At 34.4% G+C, this 14,208-nt stretch overlaps 1 protein-coding gene across 1 annotated transcript; it reads left to right on the top strand.

Annotated features, from left to right (window-relative positions):
- The first annotated feature begins 3,726 nt into the window (after window positions 1–3,726).
- Window positions 3,727–13,824, top strand: LOC100256157 (probable protein phosphatase 2C 22). The gene is made up of 4 exons (XM_002284765.4): window positions 3,727–4,151; window positions 11,078–11,284; window positions 11,993–12,204; window positions 12,927–13,824. The coding sequence occupies exons 1-4, from the start codon at window positions 3,996–3,998 to the stop codon at window positions 13,492–13,494; spliced, it is 1,143 nt and encodes a 380-aa protein (XP_002284801.1). The 5' UTR covers window positions 3,727–3,995; the 3' UTR covers window positions 13,495–13,824.
- The last annotated feature ends 384 nt before the right edge of the window (window positions 13,825–14,208 follow it).

The raw sequence follows: 14,208 nt of genomic DNA on the forward strand, positions 1-14,208 counted from the left end.
ACCATAGAAAAAAAGATAGAAGATCAAAGAAAACAGAGTCATGAGTGGAAATGATAAAAAAACTACATCAAACGTACCTGGAACTGCCCTCTCAAATTTCCTTTTCTTCCTTGTTACCCTAGACTCGTCTTCCAAATGCCTGAGTTCCTTATTCTCTCAAGCTAAACTCTCCTCCCTTAAAGCTCTAATGTCTCTCTCTAAGCTCTCCAAAAACTCACCTCTCTCTGGTTCTTTCTCTCTCAAGTTCCCCTTCTCTCAAGTTCACCGTCCAAAATTACTCCTCTCATGGAAAAACTCCCTGGAATCCCCTCAGCAGCCCCGGTACCTCAAGCTAAAAGAAAATCACCCCTCAGGCTCTCATGTCTCTCTCACTTTTCTCTCTCTCTCGCCAAAACCAGCTTTTTCTCCTCCCTCTGTAACCAGCCTCCCGGAACCTCTCCAAAAAAACCAAACAAAAGCTCCTCCTTCTCTAAAGATTTCTGCCACCTTCCTCTTCTAGGCGATATCTCTTTTCTCTCCCGGATTTGCCCCTCCAACAATCTCTGCAGCCACCTCTAGAACCACTTTCCTCTTCGCATGCAGCTGGCTCTCCCTTCATAACAGAAAGCATGCTTCTTCTTCTAGAATCTTCCTCATCTTTACAGGTGTCGCTCTCCTATTCGTCCTCCAAATCCACTATCTGATTCTCTAGCAGCTAGTCAAAATGTGACACATGGCTTCCCCCAGATGGTGACACCTGGCTAAAAGCAAGCTGCAGAAAATGAGCCCCAAATGGGGGTCTACATTATGATATTAATTGATTCACTATTTGAGTTTTATATTATTTTTAAAATTTATAAAACTCATTAATGAATCCAACGTATTAAGGTTATGTTTGATCGGCGAGATAGGATATGATATGATATGAATATCCCATTGAATATGATATGATTTCAAATGGGATATGATATCCTGAATATACATATGCTATGAATATAATATTTTAAGGTAGTATATAGAAAAAGATATGTTATATTATATTATATTTATATTTAATTTGTAATAATATAAAAAATATATTATTTTTAATATTTAAAATAAAAATTATATCACATTCAAATATTTTCTATTTAAAAAATAAAAATTTTGTTATGTTTAACACTATTCATGATTAAAATATTTAAACTTTACAAATCATTTTTTTATATTATATTATTTAATATATATATATATATATATAATTTTTATATATCATATATTAATATTATTTTATAAATATTTTTTCTTTTTTTCTTTTTTTATCATAAATTTAATTTATAATAAAAAATTTATTTTGTAAAATGAGTATATTAAAAAAAATAAATTTGATAAAAAATAATTTTTTGATACATGCATATCTTATATCTTACTATAAGATTAATATATCTAATGTAAAAAGGATGAAAAAAATGATTGGATAATATATTTCACCACTTATCATATCATATTTGGTTGAACATAGGATATAATAAGTGATAAAAAAACTTATCATATCTCATCATCAACCAAATATGGGATATAATTTTTTTAAATAATTTTTTATTTTTTATCATATGGCCAAATAGATTCTAATGAAAACCAAAACGGAATTTTAATTATTATTATTTTTTTCTCATTCTAAAAAAATTCAAACTATTAATAAATGAAAATAAAATTGATTCCTCATTCCCACTTCTAATGGGATACAACATTTCAAACTTAACCTAAAAATAATCCACACAAAAAGTCAAACAAGATTAAATTCAACTTTTTGGTCTTACTATTATCACTTATACTACTATTCTCATTTTTATCTCTTAGTTTTATTTAAATTATTAAAAAATTTGAAAGAAAATGGCAACAAAATTTTAAACATTTGAAAAAAGACAAAAGAAAATTAAAATGGAATAAAAGAGAAATTATAAGAAATAAATATTTTTAGAATTTTAAAAATTTTGTAATAAAATTTATTTTAAAATATATAACTTCTTTTAAAAAATATAAAAATAAATGATCTACGATAAGAATTTATAACTTTTTATAACAAAATTTAATTTAGGTGTACTACAAAGAAAAATTATCGTGATTCTCTAACAAAATTTAATTTAGGTGTACTACAATGAAAAATTATCGTGATTCTCTAGTTTATTACAACATTTCTCTGATTTTCTATAGTTTGCTACAACAACATCCCCATGAGATCAACACATTTTAAATTAATTTGATCAAATTTAAAGTAAAAATTAAATAATAAGTTTTAAGTCAATAATTTAAGTATAATTCAACTTAAATCATTAAGTAATAAGTATTAAGTTTTATTAAATATCTTTGATAAAAAAATTAATATCTAAAAAGTGAAAAGGTAATGAGACTCATTTTTAAGTATACTTGACAACAATTATTTTAAACTACTTAAAATTAAAATTACTTATTTCATTTAGCAAAAATTACTTAACTAATCACTTATTATAAAACATATTATAAATTTTATAACTTTTTTTCTTTAATTTCATCTTATCATTTTTTATAAAATAATGATTTTTATTGTTGACTCTATTTTATAATACTTTTTTTTTACTTCTTTTAAATTAAACCATTTTTTTAAAATTAAAATATTTAATTATTTAATTAAAATAATAAAATCAAACTCTAAAAGATATCTTTCGTGATTGATTTATGAGATTCACTTCTAATAAATTTCTTCTAAAATGAAACCTTATTTATTTATTTATTTTTAACTCTTGATAACATAAAAATAGAATAGTAAATAATCTCTATTTACTTGATTTATGATAATTACTTTTCTCATCTTATTTATTTTTGAATTTTTGTATCATTATGTATATATAATAATTATTTTTATTTCTTAATATAATAAAATTAAAAATCTAAATAATTTTGATTTAATTGATTCATAAGAATTACCTTTTTCATTAGAAAATTTCGAAATTTTATTTCTTAATATATTAATCAATTAATTATATATATATAGGATATTTGAAAATAAAATATTTAGAAAAACGGGAAAAAAAGAAAAATAATTTTTATTCTTAAAAGAAAAAAAAACATGATGTTTTTTGAAAGCATCTTTTAATTATTTCTAATTTTTTAATAAGAGTTGTTTTAAAAAATAAACATGCAAATACGGAAAATGATTAAAAAAAAGACTAAATATAAAAAATATTTTTAAATTATATTTAAAAACAAATAAAATAAGTTACTAACATTTTAAATTTATAAACAAATTTTATTTTATAAAACATTAGATAACGATTTTTAAAAAACTGTTATGAAAAACTATTTTTTGAAATTATTTTCAAAAACATATTTCAAACAATGCAAAAAACTTCAAACACTTTCTTCTAAAAAAAAAAAATATCTATGAAGAGAGATTGTTTTTAAGAATAAATTTTATGTGTTTTCACTTATTTTTTTAATGGTGTTTTGAATAACAATTAAAAATATAAAAATAAATTGAAAACTTTTACATTTTATATGTATAATACCTTCAAACTGAGAAAATTCTTAAGTAAAAATAATTTTGCTCTTGAAAATAATTAAGAATTATTATTATTATTTTTAAGATGTTTTTAAAAAATTTTCTCAACATGCCCATTGCTTAAATAACAATAAATTATTATTATTATTTTTAAAAAGGCCAAAGAATACAAAAAATAACAAAAAAAAAAGGGACTTTAAAAGGAAGGGAACGACGTCGTTTCGTAGTGCAGTGAGAAAAAGGTTCTCCGTTTAAGTCGACCAGTGAGGAAACGCCATTCATGAACAACAGGAGCAACGCACAAATAGCCTAAAATCTCTCTACCAATCTCCCCCACACTGAAAATCTCTTTCTCCGCTCAAAACCACTGGAAAACCCTAGAAAAACCCTACAATTCCTACATCACACAACCCAAAAAAATCCTTAATTTCCACCAAGTCAACCTACCGAAATTCTAGGGTTAGGGCTTTGGAGATAGAGATTCTGATGGTTAAACACAATGGAGGACAGGAAGGATGTTATCAATGGCGGAGAAAATGGGAGCTCGAGTGAGGGTCGGCCACCGAACCCGATTTCGTCGGCGTATCGGCAGTGTTTCGGCAGTGCCAAGGTCAACGCGCCATGTAAGAAGTCCTTGGTTCGGCACCCATCTCTGGTGAGCCTTTCTCATTCAAAGCTTGTGAATTTTCTAAATTTGGGTTTGGCTGAGATAGCGGGTCGGAGAAGAATGACAGTAAGAGAATGGATTATGCATTTCTCTTTGTGATCGTTTGCTGTATATTCTTCAGTGATGAATGGGTTTCTTATCTTTCGCCTTTCTGCAATGAGTGATGGCTATTTTACTCTACTGTGTAAAAATGGTTAATGGGCTTCTTGAATAGTTTTATCAACCATTTCCTTTTAAGGTTATGGATTCGTTGGCTGTTGTCCACCCATCCAAATAAAAAAAATGAATGAATTTCTTTAATTAGGTGTATGAAGCAAGTTCTTCTGTTTAATGTTTCTTAGATGCCACCTCGTCCCGCCCCACCCCAATGACAACAAAACACCTGGTGGTTGCAGACACACAAAATAATGTGAATCAAAGCTGTTAAAGTATAATAGATCTGTTGACAATGAGATGGTTAGGAATTTTGGAGTTCTTCTTCGTTAATAAGATTGCCTTGGGAACTAGGGTATCCAGGTGAGGGGGTTAGGGATTAGTGATGTGATGTGGGACACTAGAGATGTGAAGAATTTGATGTGGCCGTTGGTGCTTTTGTTGATAGGCATCTGGGAGGGGCCTACTTTATGGGATGTGGCCAATGTATTCCATCTTTCCCAAGGATTGGGTATCCCTTGAGTGGTTATTTATTGAGGAGGTGTCCATGTGCCTCTTCATTATGGATAAGGCCCTTAACTTGATGATTTTTCTATGGAATTTTAGCGCCAAAAGGTGGTTTGCTGTTAAGTCAAAGGTTTTGACTTGTTGAGGAATTCCAAATTTTTGGATCTTTTGAGGAACAGTGGATCTGAAGGACTTTATACCTATAACTCTAGTTTGTGGTTTATAAAAACTCCTAGTAGAGGTTATTGCTAATAGACTGAGGTTTGTGGTTTGAGAAACTTGTCTCAGATTTTAGAGTACATTTGTGGATGATGAACTTATTCTTGATGCTGATCTTATTCCCATTAAGGCCATTGACTCCAGACTGAAGAGTTCTAGAGTGGGGGTTTCGTGTAGGAGAACTGAAAAGCTTGTGATCATGTTATTTAGGATTTCTTGCTATTGTTGACTAAGATGAGGTTTGGGAACTGTTAGATTTGTGAAAATCAAATTCCATCTCTACCATAAGAAGAAACCCCTGAGACTATGGTTATTGGGCCTTCAAGCCCTTCTGAATATTTTTTTTTTTTTGATAAGTAAAAAGAAGTATATTAAACAAAAAGAGGAAACACCAAAAACCGATGCCCTCTAAGTATACAGGGAGTATACACACCACCTTCCCTAACTAGGAGCCTATCTAGTCTACAAAATTTATAAGAGAAGAATGACTCTCTGCTAAGGAACCTCTGACCCACGACCAAAGATTACATACAAAAGAATATTTCAACCTTTGAAGCGAGAGATCCTCATCCCCAAATGCTAGCCTATTTCTCTCCTTCCATACTGACCAAAAAATACATAAAGGCGCCATTTTCCAAGCCTTCTTGCGCCTTTTCCCCACAAACCTTCCATTCCACCCAAGAAGGGTTGCCTTCACTGTACACGAAAGAGTCCAAGATATACCAAAAAGGGAGAAAAGAAGGTTCCACAGGACCCATGTCTTGACACAATGCAGTAGGAGATGATCCACCGTTTCTTCTTCAGATAGACAAAGAAAGCACCTATTTGCCAAAGAGAACCCCCTCCTTTGAAGTTGCTCCTGCGGTAAAACTTTACCCCAAGAAGCCTCCCAAGCAAAGAAAGCTACCTTTGGAGGCACTCTTGCCCTTCTGAATAATAAATAGATTATTGTAGGAGAAGGGATATGGAGAACTTAGGAGTCTCTACCAGCTGTTCTTGGTTCCAAGGGTGGGAAGCTACCTTTTCAGTCCTACCATTGGTTTCTTCTTTTAAGTTGATTGCAATGTGGGATCTAGTGGTAGACAGTTTGAGAGGAGACTTGCATCTCAGAAAGGGTGATATCCTGCCAAGAGGAGGATGCTGACTCTCATTAAAAGTACTCTCTTGAGTACCTGATTTATTTATCTTCTTCCTTTCTTTTCTTTTGGGGAGGGGGAGGTGGATCAGAAACCTTCCTTGGTAAATTGAGCTGCTGTTTGTTTCCCTAAGAAGGTGCAGGGGGTTTGGGAATTTGGAGTTGGCTTGTTTTTTCATAAAACCATTTTGGATAAGTGGTTATGAAGATTCTCTAGTAAAAAAGATCAATTGTTTGACTAGAGTGTTAGTGGGCAAGTTTGGTATCTTGGATGGGTGTTCAAAGGAGGACACTATTGAGCAAGGGTCTATAGGCCACTATTGAGGAGGGTTGGAATTGTTGGTTTAGAAATTTGTGGAAGGAATTTAAAGAGAAAAAAAATCCAATCTAAAAATCACTAAAAAAAAGGGGAAAACTGTACCTAGGCTTTAAGCCTATAATAAGGACAGTGAATGAATGTTCTAGCTTCCAAGACCATTGGAGAGGAGAGAGATGTGAAGATGAGGGTTGTAGAAACCCAAATGATTTTCAACTGAAAAAAGAAGTAACCAAACCCTTGAGGATTCCTCTTCCCTTTTTTGAGTTTCCTAATTAGGCTAGAGGTGAGATCTCTAGGGTTTGCTTTATGATGGCTGAATTAGGTTATGATTCCACCAAGGTAGTTTTATTAAAGCCCTAACTAGTTAAATAATTGCAAGTACCCTTCTCCACCAACCAATGTCCATAGGTGACATTGGTACAAGGCAGGATATAGTGGAGTTTTTCTCTTAAGAAGGGGAATTGGAATGGGATGAAACATACTCTCCGATCAATGTATCTTTTAATTTTTTATACCTAATTTAATATCTTTTAATCTCTAGTTATACTTTAAGTAGTAAGTTGCTCATACCATTGATGGGTTACTTGTAACTATAATTGTAATTAATTTGGGGGGGGGGGGGCCGGGGGGGCGGGGAGGGAATTGTAGGGTCTACTTGGGAATGTTTTCAAAAAAAAGTTCTCAAGAAAAAGTAATCAATTGTCTTCAAAAACAAAATTATATTTGGAAATCAAATATTAAAAACAGTTTTCTTGACTTATTCTCCACGAATGTACTACGCACTTGTGTACAATGCAAAAGTTTACAAAGTATTTTTTATATTTTCAATTGTTACTCAGAACACTTTATAAAAAACAATTGAAAACACCTAAATTTGTTTTAAAAAACATGTTTTTAGAACAAATTCCCAAAAGATTGTTTTATATCATAAGTTTTCCAAACCTGTTTTTTGAGTTAGAAAACTGTTTTTAAGAATAATTTCCAAACAGGGCCTTTCTTTTAAAAAGCATGAATTGTGTTTTGAGGATAAGTATTCACACAACCTTAACACCAACTACCTAAACAAAGCAATTAAAGAAAAGAATTTTAGGTGACCACTCTCTTAGGATTAAGAGCTTATTGCATTAACCAATTATGAGTATCATATTAATGGTGCCATGTGAAAATACAACAATGGTGGTTGTGGTTTTAATAATTTCTTTCTCATAATCAATTCAATGCATCCATATTTACAAGCCATACCAATTCAGAGCCACATATGATTGAGGTAGACCATAATGATATGTTACAGTCTTTGATCATATTGATACGTTATAGTCTTTCCAATAAAGTGCCCAATCTTACCATTGATTGAGAACAAATTGATGTGACAGAACTATAACTTATATCTCCTATATGTGTTTTTTTTTTTTGATAACCGAGGAACCTTCCATGGCCAAGCCCTTAGAACTCTCGATGGAGACCCAAACCTTGGGGTGCTGACTGCCTCACAACAACTAGCACTAGTAAAATTTAGGGTATCATCAGTGGCAGGATTTGAACCTAGGACTATGTGCCACTTATTGGGACCACACTTTCTAATATTCGCCCTAACCAACTGGGCTACCTTGACGGGTAACTTATATCTCCTATATGTAAATTTCATTTATATATCTAAATCACGTTCAGTGCAATTGAAGGACCATCATTCATCTTAGAAATAAAAGCATGTCACAGTATGAAACATGTAAGACAAATACATAAACCTCATCTATTGCTAAAAGAAAATGTCAATCAAAAGTCTTGAAGGTATATATTTGAACTTGAATGTTGTCTATGGATTTACTACCATATTGGAGGGGGATGGTTTGAAAACCAGGTCCTGATCCAATATATGGTGTGGGGAGTCAGTGCATAAGGGCCAATTCCCTGGCCTTTGCTCCTTGGCTGTTGATTGGAATGCATTGATTGTAGATTATTAGTAATTGCAAAAAGGGCAATGACATTGAGTTCCAACATTCATTAGATATTTTCATAATTTATGTCCTTTATGACCAGCTTTCACAAATACAATATTGGGGAGGGTATTGAGGACCTGTTCTGGAAGAGCCCTGGAAAGGATGTTTTTTGGTCAAATATTTCTTCAAGGCCCTCTCGTCTAGGCCCATCTCTTATTTTCCATTATCATTGGTGTAGGGTTTCTATACACCCTTAAGATGAGCTTTTTGGCTTGGCAAACTATGTGGGGTGGATTTTCACCATCCATTAGTTGATGAAGGAAGGAATGGCTCTGGTTAAGTAGTGTTGATTGTGTGGGCAAAGTAAGGAATCAGCTACTCATGTTCGTCTATGTTGCAGGCTGGCTCATAACTCTGGTGTATTTGGAAGAAGAGAAATTAATGCTTTTTTTATTTTTATTTTTTGAAGGGATGGGGCTTATTCTTATCATTTCTGGGTTTCGTTGATGGGTTTCTGGTTGGTTTAGGGTTTTTCTTGTAGCTTTCTCTATCATGTCTTTGTATCTAAGGCTGATCCTTGTAAAACCCTCATCTACTGGAATTCCTCTTCTGGTGCCTTCTAATATAATTTTTCTTACCTACTAAAAGAAAGTTGATAAATATCTTTGGTCATGGCATGGGAATATTTCAGGTGTTTCCTGGACACATTTCCTTAGGTTGATATTTAACTGTTTTTCTGATTACGCTGGACAATAAGTTCAAAGTGGGATACGCTTGTTTCAGTGGAGCCAGAAAATTGGTTGAAGGTCCGGTTGTCATTATATGGAACTATTTTGGGTGGGGGGGGGGGCGTAAGATAACACCAAAGTACTTGTATAGCCTAGTGGTAGGCAGCTAAATCCTTCAGAATTGTGGTTAATGGATTGAACTCCACTAACCCCAACATTTTTTTTTTAAATTTCAGGGGGGGGCATATGCTCCTCCTGGGCACTGCCTAACTCTGCCCCTGTTTCAGACCATATGGTTCAACGAATTTTGAGATAAGAGATTAAAACATGTTTTGCAGTTATTGTGTGCTAAGTTTTATCTCGAGTGAAAAAGTTTAAACTTCTCAAGGAAAGGTCAGAAGGATGGAATATGTTTGTTTTTGTAAATCAGAGGCTAGCATGGCTTCCATGTTGGAGGAATCAAATAAGGAGGTTGGTGTCAAGGAAGAGTGGATGAGTTTCTCCACCAGGGAGAGAATGGGGGAAGAGTTTAAAGGCTTTTAAGGATATTGACTTTATTGAAGGATCTTAGTTGGAGGCAAAAGTTTTGGTTGCTTGATTGAAGACTAATTTGGAGCTTAGTGATTGGCAGGCTGACTTGGGTGGAAGGTAAGGAGTTAAAGGAATGTTGAGTTTTTAGGAAAGTTTTATTAGGAGCAGGACTGGTGACTATGTCAAATGGGCTGGGGATTGGTAAAATTGGTGCTCGATAGAGATTGGTTGGAAGGGTTCTCTTGGAATACATGGATGATGCTGTGGTGGGAGGTGGTGTAAGAATCTCAGTTTGCTTTTGTAGGGGGTCAAGCAAATTTTACATGTGACTCTTCTTGTTAATGAATGCTTAAAACTCAAGGCAAAGAAATAGCTTTTTGTGTAATATGCAAATTATTTATATATGTTTTTGGTGGATAATGTGTGAGCTAGATATGAAGAAAGTTGTGATATTGTGAATTTTGGACTTTCTCATCTATGTGGTGCAAAGATTGGGGTTTGCTTTATCAAGGAGTTAGATTATGGTGCATATCTGAAAAATCTCATTTACAGTTATAATAATGGGATGGTAAGGAGTTTCTTTAATAAATATTGGAGTCCTAGGCAGTGGACCATATCTCTTCTTTTCTCCCAATTTTGGGATGCTAAGGTCAGTATCAAGGGTATTTTTTGGTTGGGTTTCAAGTTTATAATGGGACTTCTTGCCTAGGAGTACCACACATTTGTTGCATTGAGTATAACAATATGGTCTTGTGCTGTACAGATGGGGATCAATTCAGATATCTTGAGCTAAGTGCTCTTATGTTTTGAGGTAGTTTCTGGTCTTGAATTAATGTGAAAAAGAGTGATTGTTACTATAATTACTCCTGTTAATGTCACCATCTAATGATTGCTTATAAGTATATAGTTCAACTAGCCTCTAAAATCAGGCATTTATTAATTGAAATATAATTGTCTTTTCTGTATCCAAACATTTAAGCCTTGTGTTAGAAATGTTTAATTCATCAGCCTGTAGCTATTGCATGATGTGTTAATTTTATTAAATTCTCATTCAATTAGCTGGCTTTTTTTCCATTCTATATTCTTTGACTGGATGAATCATTAATGTGGATTACTGGATCATGCTGAGTTTAATTTAATAATCTTTGTCTAATAAACCAACATTTGAACTCTTGAGAACATGAAGATTTCATATGCATGCCTAAAGTAATGGCAGTCACTAGACTCACTACTGCTGGTAATTATGCATTTGATTTGATTTTGATTGTTGCTGGAGCACTGCCCATTTTTTTTCCCACCTTCTTCTTCTTCTTCTTCCTTCTTTTCCCCCCTAATTTCCATTTGTATTATGTGGTTGGATATCCTATTTTTTCACCTTTTGGCAGCTGAAGATGAAGACAACAGAAAATTCTGTTGAATCAGGACTGAGTGTAGAAGATCATGAGACTGATTTCATTCCAATTGTTCGTTCTGGAGCATGGACGGACGTTGGGTTTCGAAAAAGCATGGAGGACGTGTATGTTTGTGTTGACAATTTTACAAGCGAATATGGGTTCAAGAATTTGAACGAAGAGCCTAATGCCTTCTATGGGGTATTTCACTCCTCTTATTGCTAATTACTTCACATATGTTTCTGTTGAGAATTCGGAATTGGATTTCGTTTTATTACTAAGGAAGATGCTTCTCTTCCTCCTCCTTTACCACTTTGCGAGATGACAGGTGGTATTTGGATAAAGAAAATATTTGTACTTTCTTTTTCAATTTTTTGGTCCATCCTATCACCACTTTACCTCCTAGCAAAGTAATTAAAGTGTGGAGAGAAAAAGGCAGGAAAAATGTTTGCGTCGACAATTCAATATCAGAACTTGGTTGCTGTTATCGAGTCCCTAGCTTACATGGCAAGAGGTTGGGGTTGGGGTAGGGAAGTTCCTGATTCAATTCTATGTTCCAAGAAGAAGAGGTACCTGTTAAAAGGAGAAAAAAGAAAGAGTGGAAACTCGGTTGCTATTATTAGGATAGCTGTAAATACCTACAAACACATTTGAAACTATTTACCAAATAATGGATTTTTTTTTTTCTTTTCAGTCCTTTTTCCATTTTTGCTTTCAAAGATCAAGAAATTTATTTATTAGTAATGAGATGGTGGTGCTTCATGACAGTTTCAGCATGTACAGTGTTGTTAACATGCAAGATATAAAGATTGTTTGGTTAATCCAGGATAAGAAACAGTAGTTCAACTTGTAGTGCATCTATTTTTAAACTCTAATTTCGTATAACTTATCATTTCCTGGTTGTGTCAGGTTTTTGATGGTCATGGAGGAAAGCATGCTGCGGATTTTGTTTGCTACCATCTGCCAAGGTTCATTGTTGAGGATGAAGACTTTCCAAGGGAGATTGAGAGGGTTGTTGCTTCTGCTTTTCTGCAAACAGACAATGCTTTTGCAGAAGCTTGCTCCTTAGATGCCGCCCTTGCTTCTGGTACCACCGCATTGGCAGCTCTTGTCGTTGGAAGGTTAGGACTTCTCTAATCATGAATATATGGACATATAATTCTTGAAGAATTTATGTTAAGTATTTTATATATTTTCATATTTTATCTTCTTGTATTAACACTGACCAAAGCCTCTAGTTACTTCCCTGACATCTTTATCTCTCTCTTTTGTTTTTATAAGTCTGGTATTTATGAAGCACCAAGGTTCTTAGTCTAGTGGGTGTTTCCCAAATTGAGGTAATTAATGTCCTATACTTGATTTATATTGATAACCATCATTGTGCAAGAATGGAGCTGTGGGCGCATGCAAGTTGGAATTTCCTGTTCCATGTCCTCCAATCAAGGGCCAGAATCAATCAGAGTGAAGGTTTCTCTCCTGCTAACATTTTTCTTACACGGTAATGAGATGGAAATGGTACCAGGGATGAATGACTTTGCATCGAATGTACGCCTGGTGGTTTAGACTATTTGGACATGCTGTTATACTGATGCTTTCTGTTCATAGAAACAGAGAGCAGCATGACCCATGTGAACTGTAATGAGCTTGAATGTAGGCAAACCCTGATCTCATATTCAATGGCAAGGCTCTATGCAATTATCTATAAAGGCAAAAAGGAAATCTGGTTCAGGGGCATCTTAGGCATATTAAAGGGACTTTTCCATGGGCACCAGTTTGTTAATATTATGTATATACTAATAATAGCAAGTTCAGGGGCATGTTTGATCATTGTCTCTAATGGCAGGTCATTGGTGGTGGCTAATGCTGGAGATTGTCGTGCAGTACTCTGTCGGCGTGGCAAGGCAATTGAAATGTCAAGGGACCACAAACCAGTTTGCTCCAAGGAAAAGAAGCGCATTGAAGCATGTGGAGGCTATGTCTATGATGGCTACCTCAATGGACAACTCAATGTTGCTCGAGCTTTAGGAGACTGGCACATGGAAGGACTGAAGGATGTGGATGGTGGACCCCTGAGTGCAGAGCCTGAGTTCATGACAACAAGACTTACTGAAGAAGATGAATTCCTCATCATAGGTTGTGATGGGATCTGGGATGTCTTTAGAAGCCAGAATGCTGTGGATTTTGCCAGGAGAAGACTTCAGGAACACAACGACCCGGCCTTGTGTAGCAAGGATCTAGTTGATGAGGCTTTAAAGAGAAAGAGTGGAGACAATCTGGCTGCTGTTGTGGTGTGCTTCCAACCCCAGGCCCCCCCTAACTTGGTTGCCCCACGACCAAGGGTGCAAAGGAGCATTTCTGCAGAGGGTTTGAGGGAGTTGCAGAGCTTCTTGGATGGCTTGGGAAAAGACTAGCGAACAATGAATGATCTTCCTTTTTTTTTTGTCCTTCAAAATTTCAAAATTGTAGCTTTAGATCTCTTGAGTAGAGTGTTGTGAGGTGGTCATTCAACTGTAACATATGCGGCTCTAAGTGGGGGTTAAACACATTTTGCTGGTTTTGTAGTGTTTCAGCCATCTTGTTTCAGCCTTTTACTTTCAGTTGGTTCAATTGAGTGAATCATCATCAGACTATATTGCCTTCGGTTTGAATGTTCCGGATGAACCCATTTGTCGTAGAGCTTGCTTCCATGTGTGTATTACTTGTTTCTATGTTTTCTATCAAAGCTATGGGGGAGTTGATATGATGGTGCCAATAAATTGGCTGCTCTGTTTTACAAATATTGCTTTTTATTTTTATTTTTATGAAAATTTCCCTCCCTTTATTTTTAGCTGCTTAAAACCTCATTCTCCTTTCTTAAGCTGAATGATTCAGGTGTCTGGTACCATTTGTTTTCATGGCGGAGCTCAACTGTTCTGCACTTTTCTGCTGATCAGTTGTGTGGCACTGACAAGAATTTTATTATGGATTTGATCTTTTAATATTTTTCATTAATCACATTCTTTCTTAAAAGGTGGTGATGATGATGATAATGCAGATGCAGAACGAGACCCATCCACCTACGAGGGCATTTTCGTCAGTGTGCTGTGTACGTCTGGGAGTCTCAGTACTCGGGAGCGGTTTCCTTT

Source organism: Vitis vinifera, chromosome 4 (assembly GCF_030704535.1).
Source record: "Vitis vinifera cultivar Pinot Noir 40024 chromosome 4, ASM3070453v1".
Classification (NCBI taxonomy): domain Eukaryota; kingdom Viridiplantae; phylum Streptophyta; class Magnoliopsida; order Vitales; family Vitaceae; genus Vitis; species Vitis vinifera.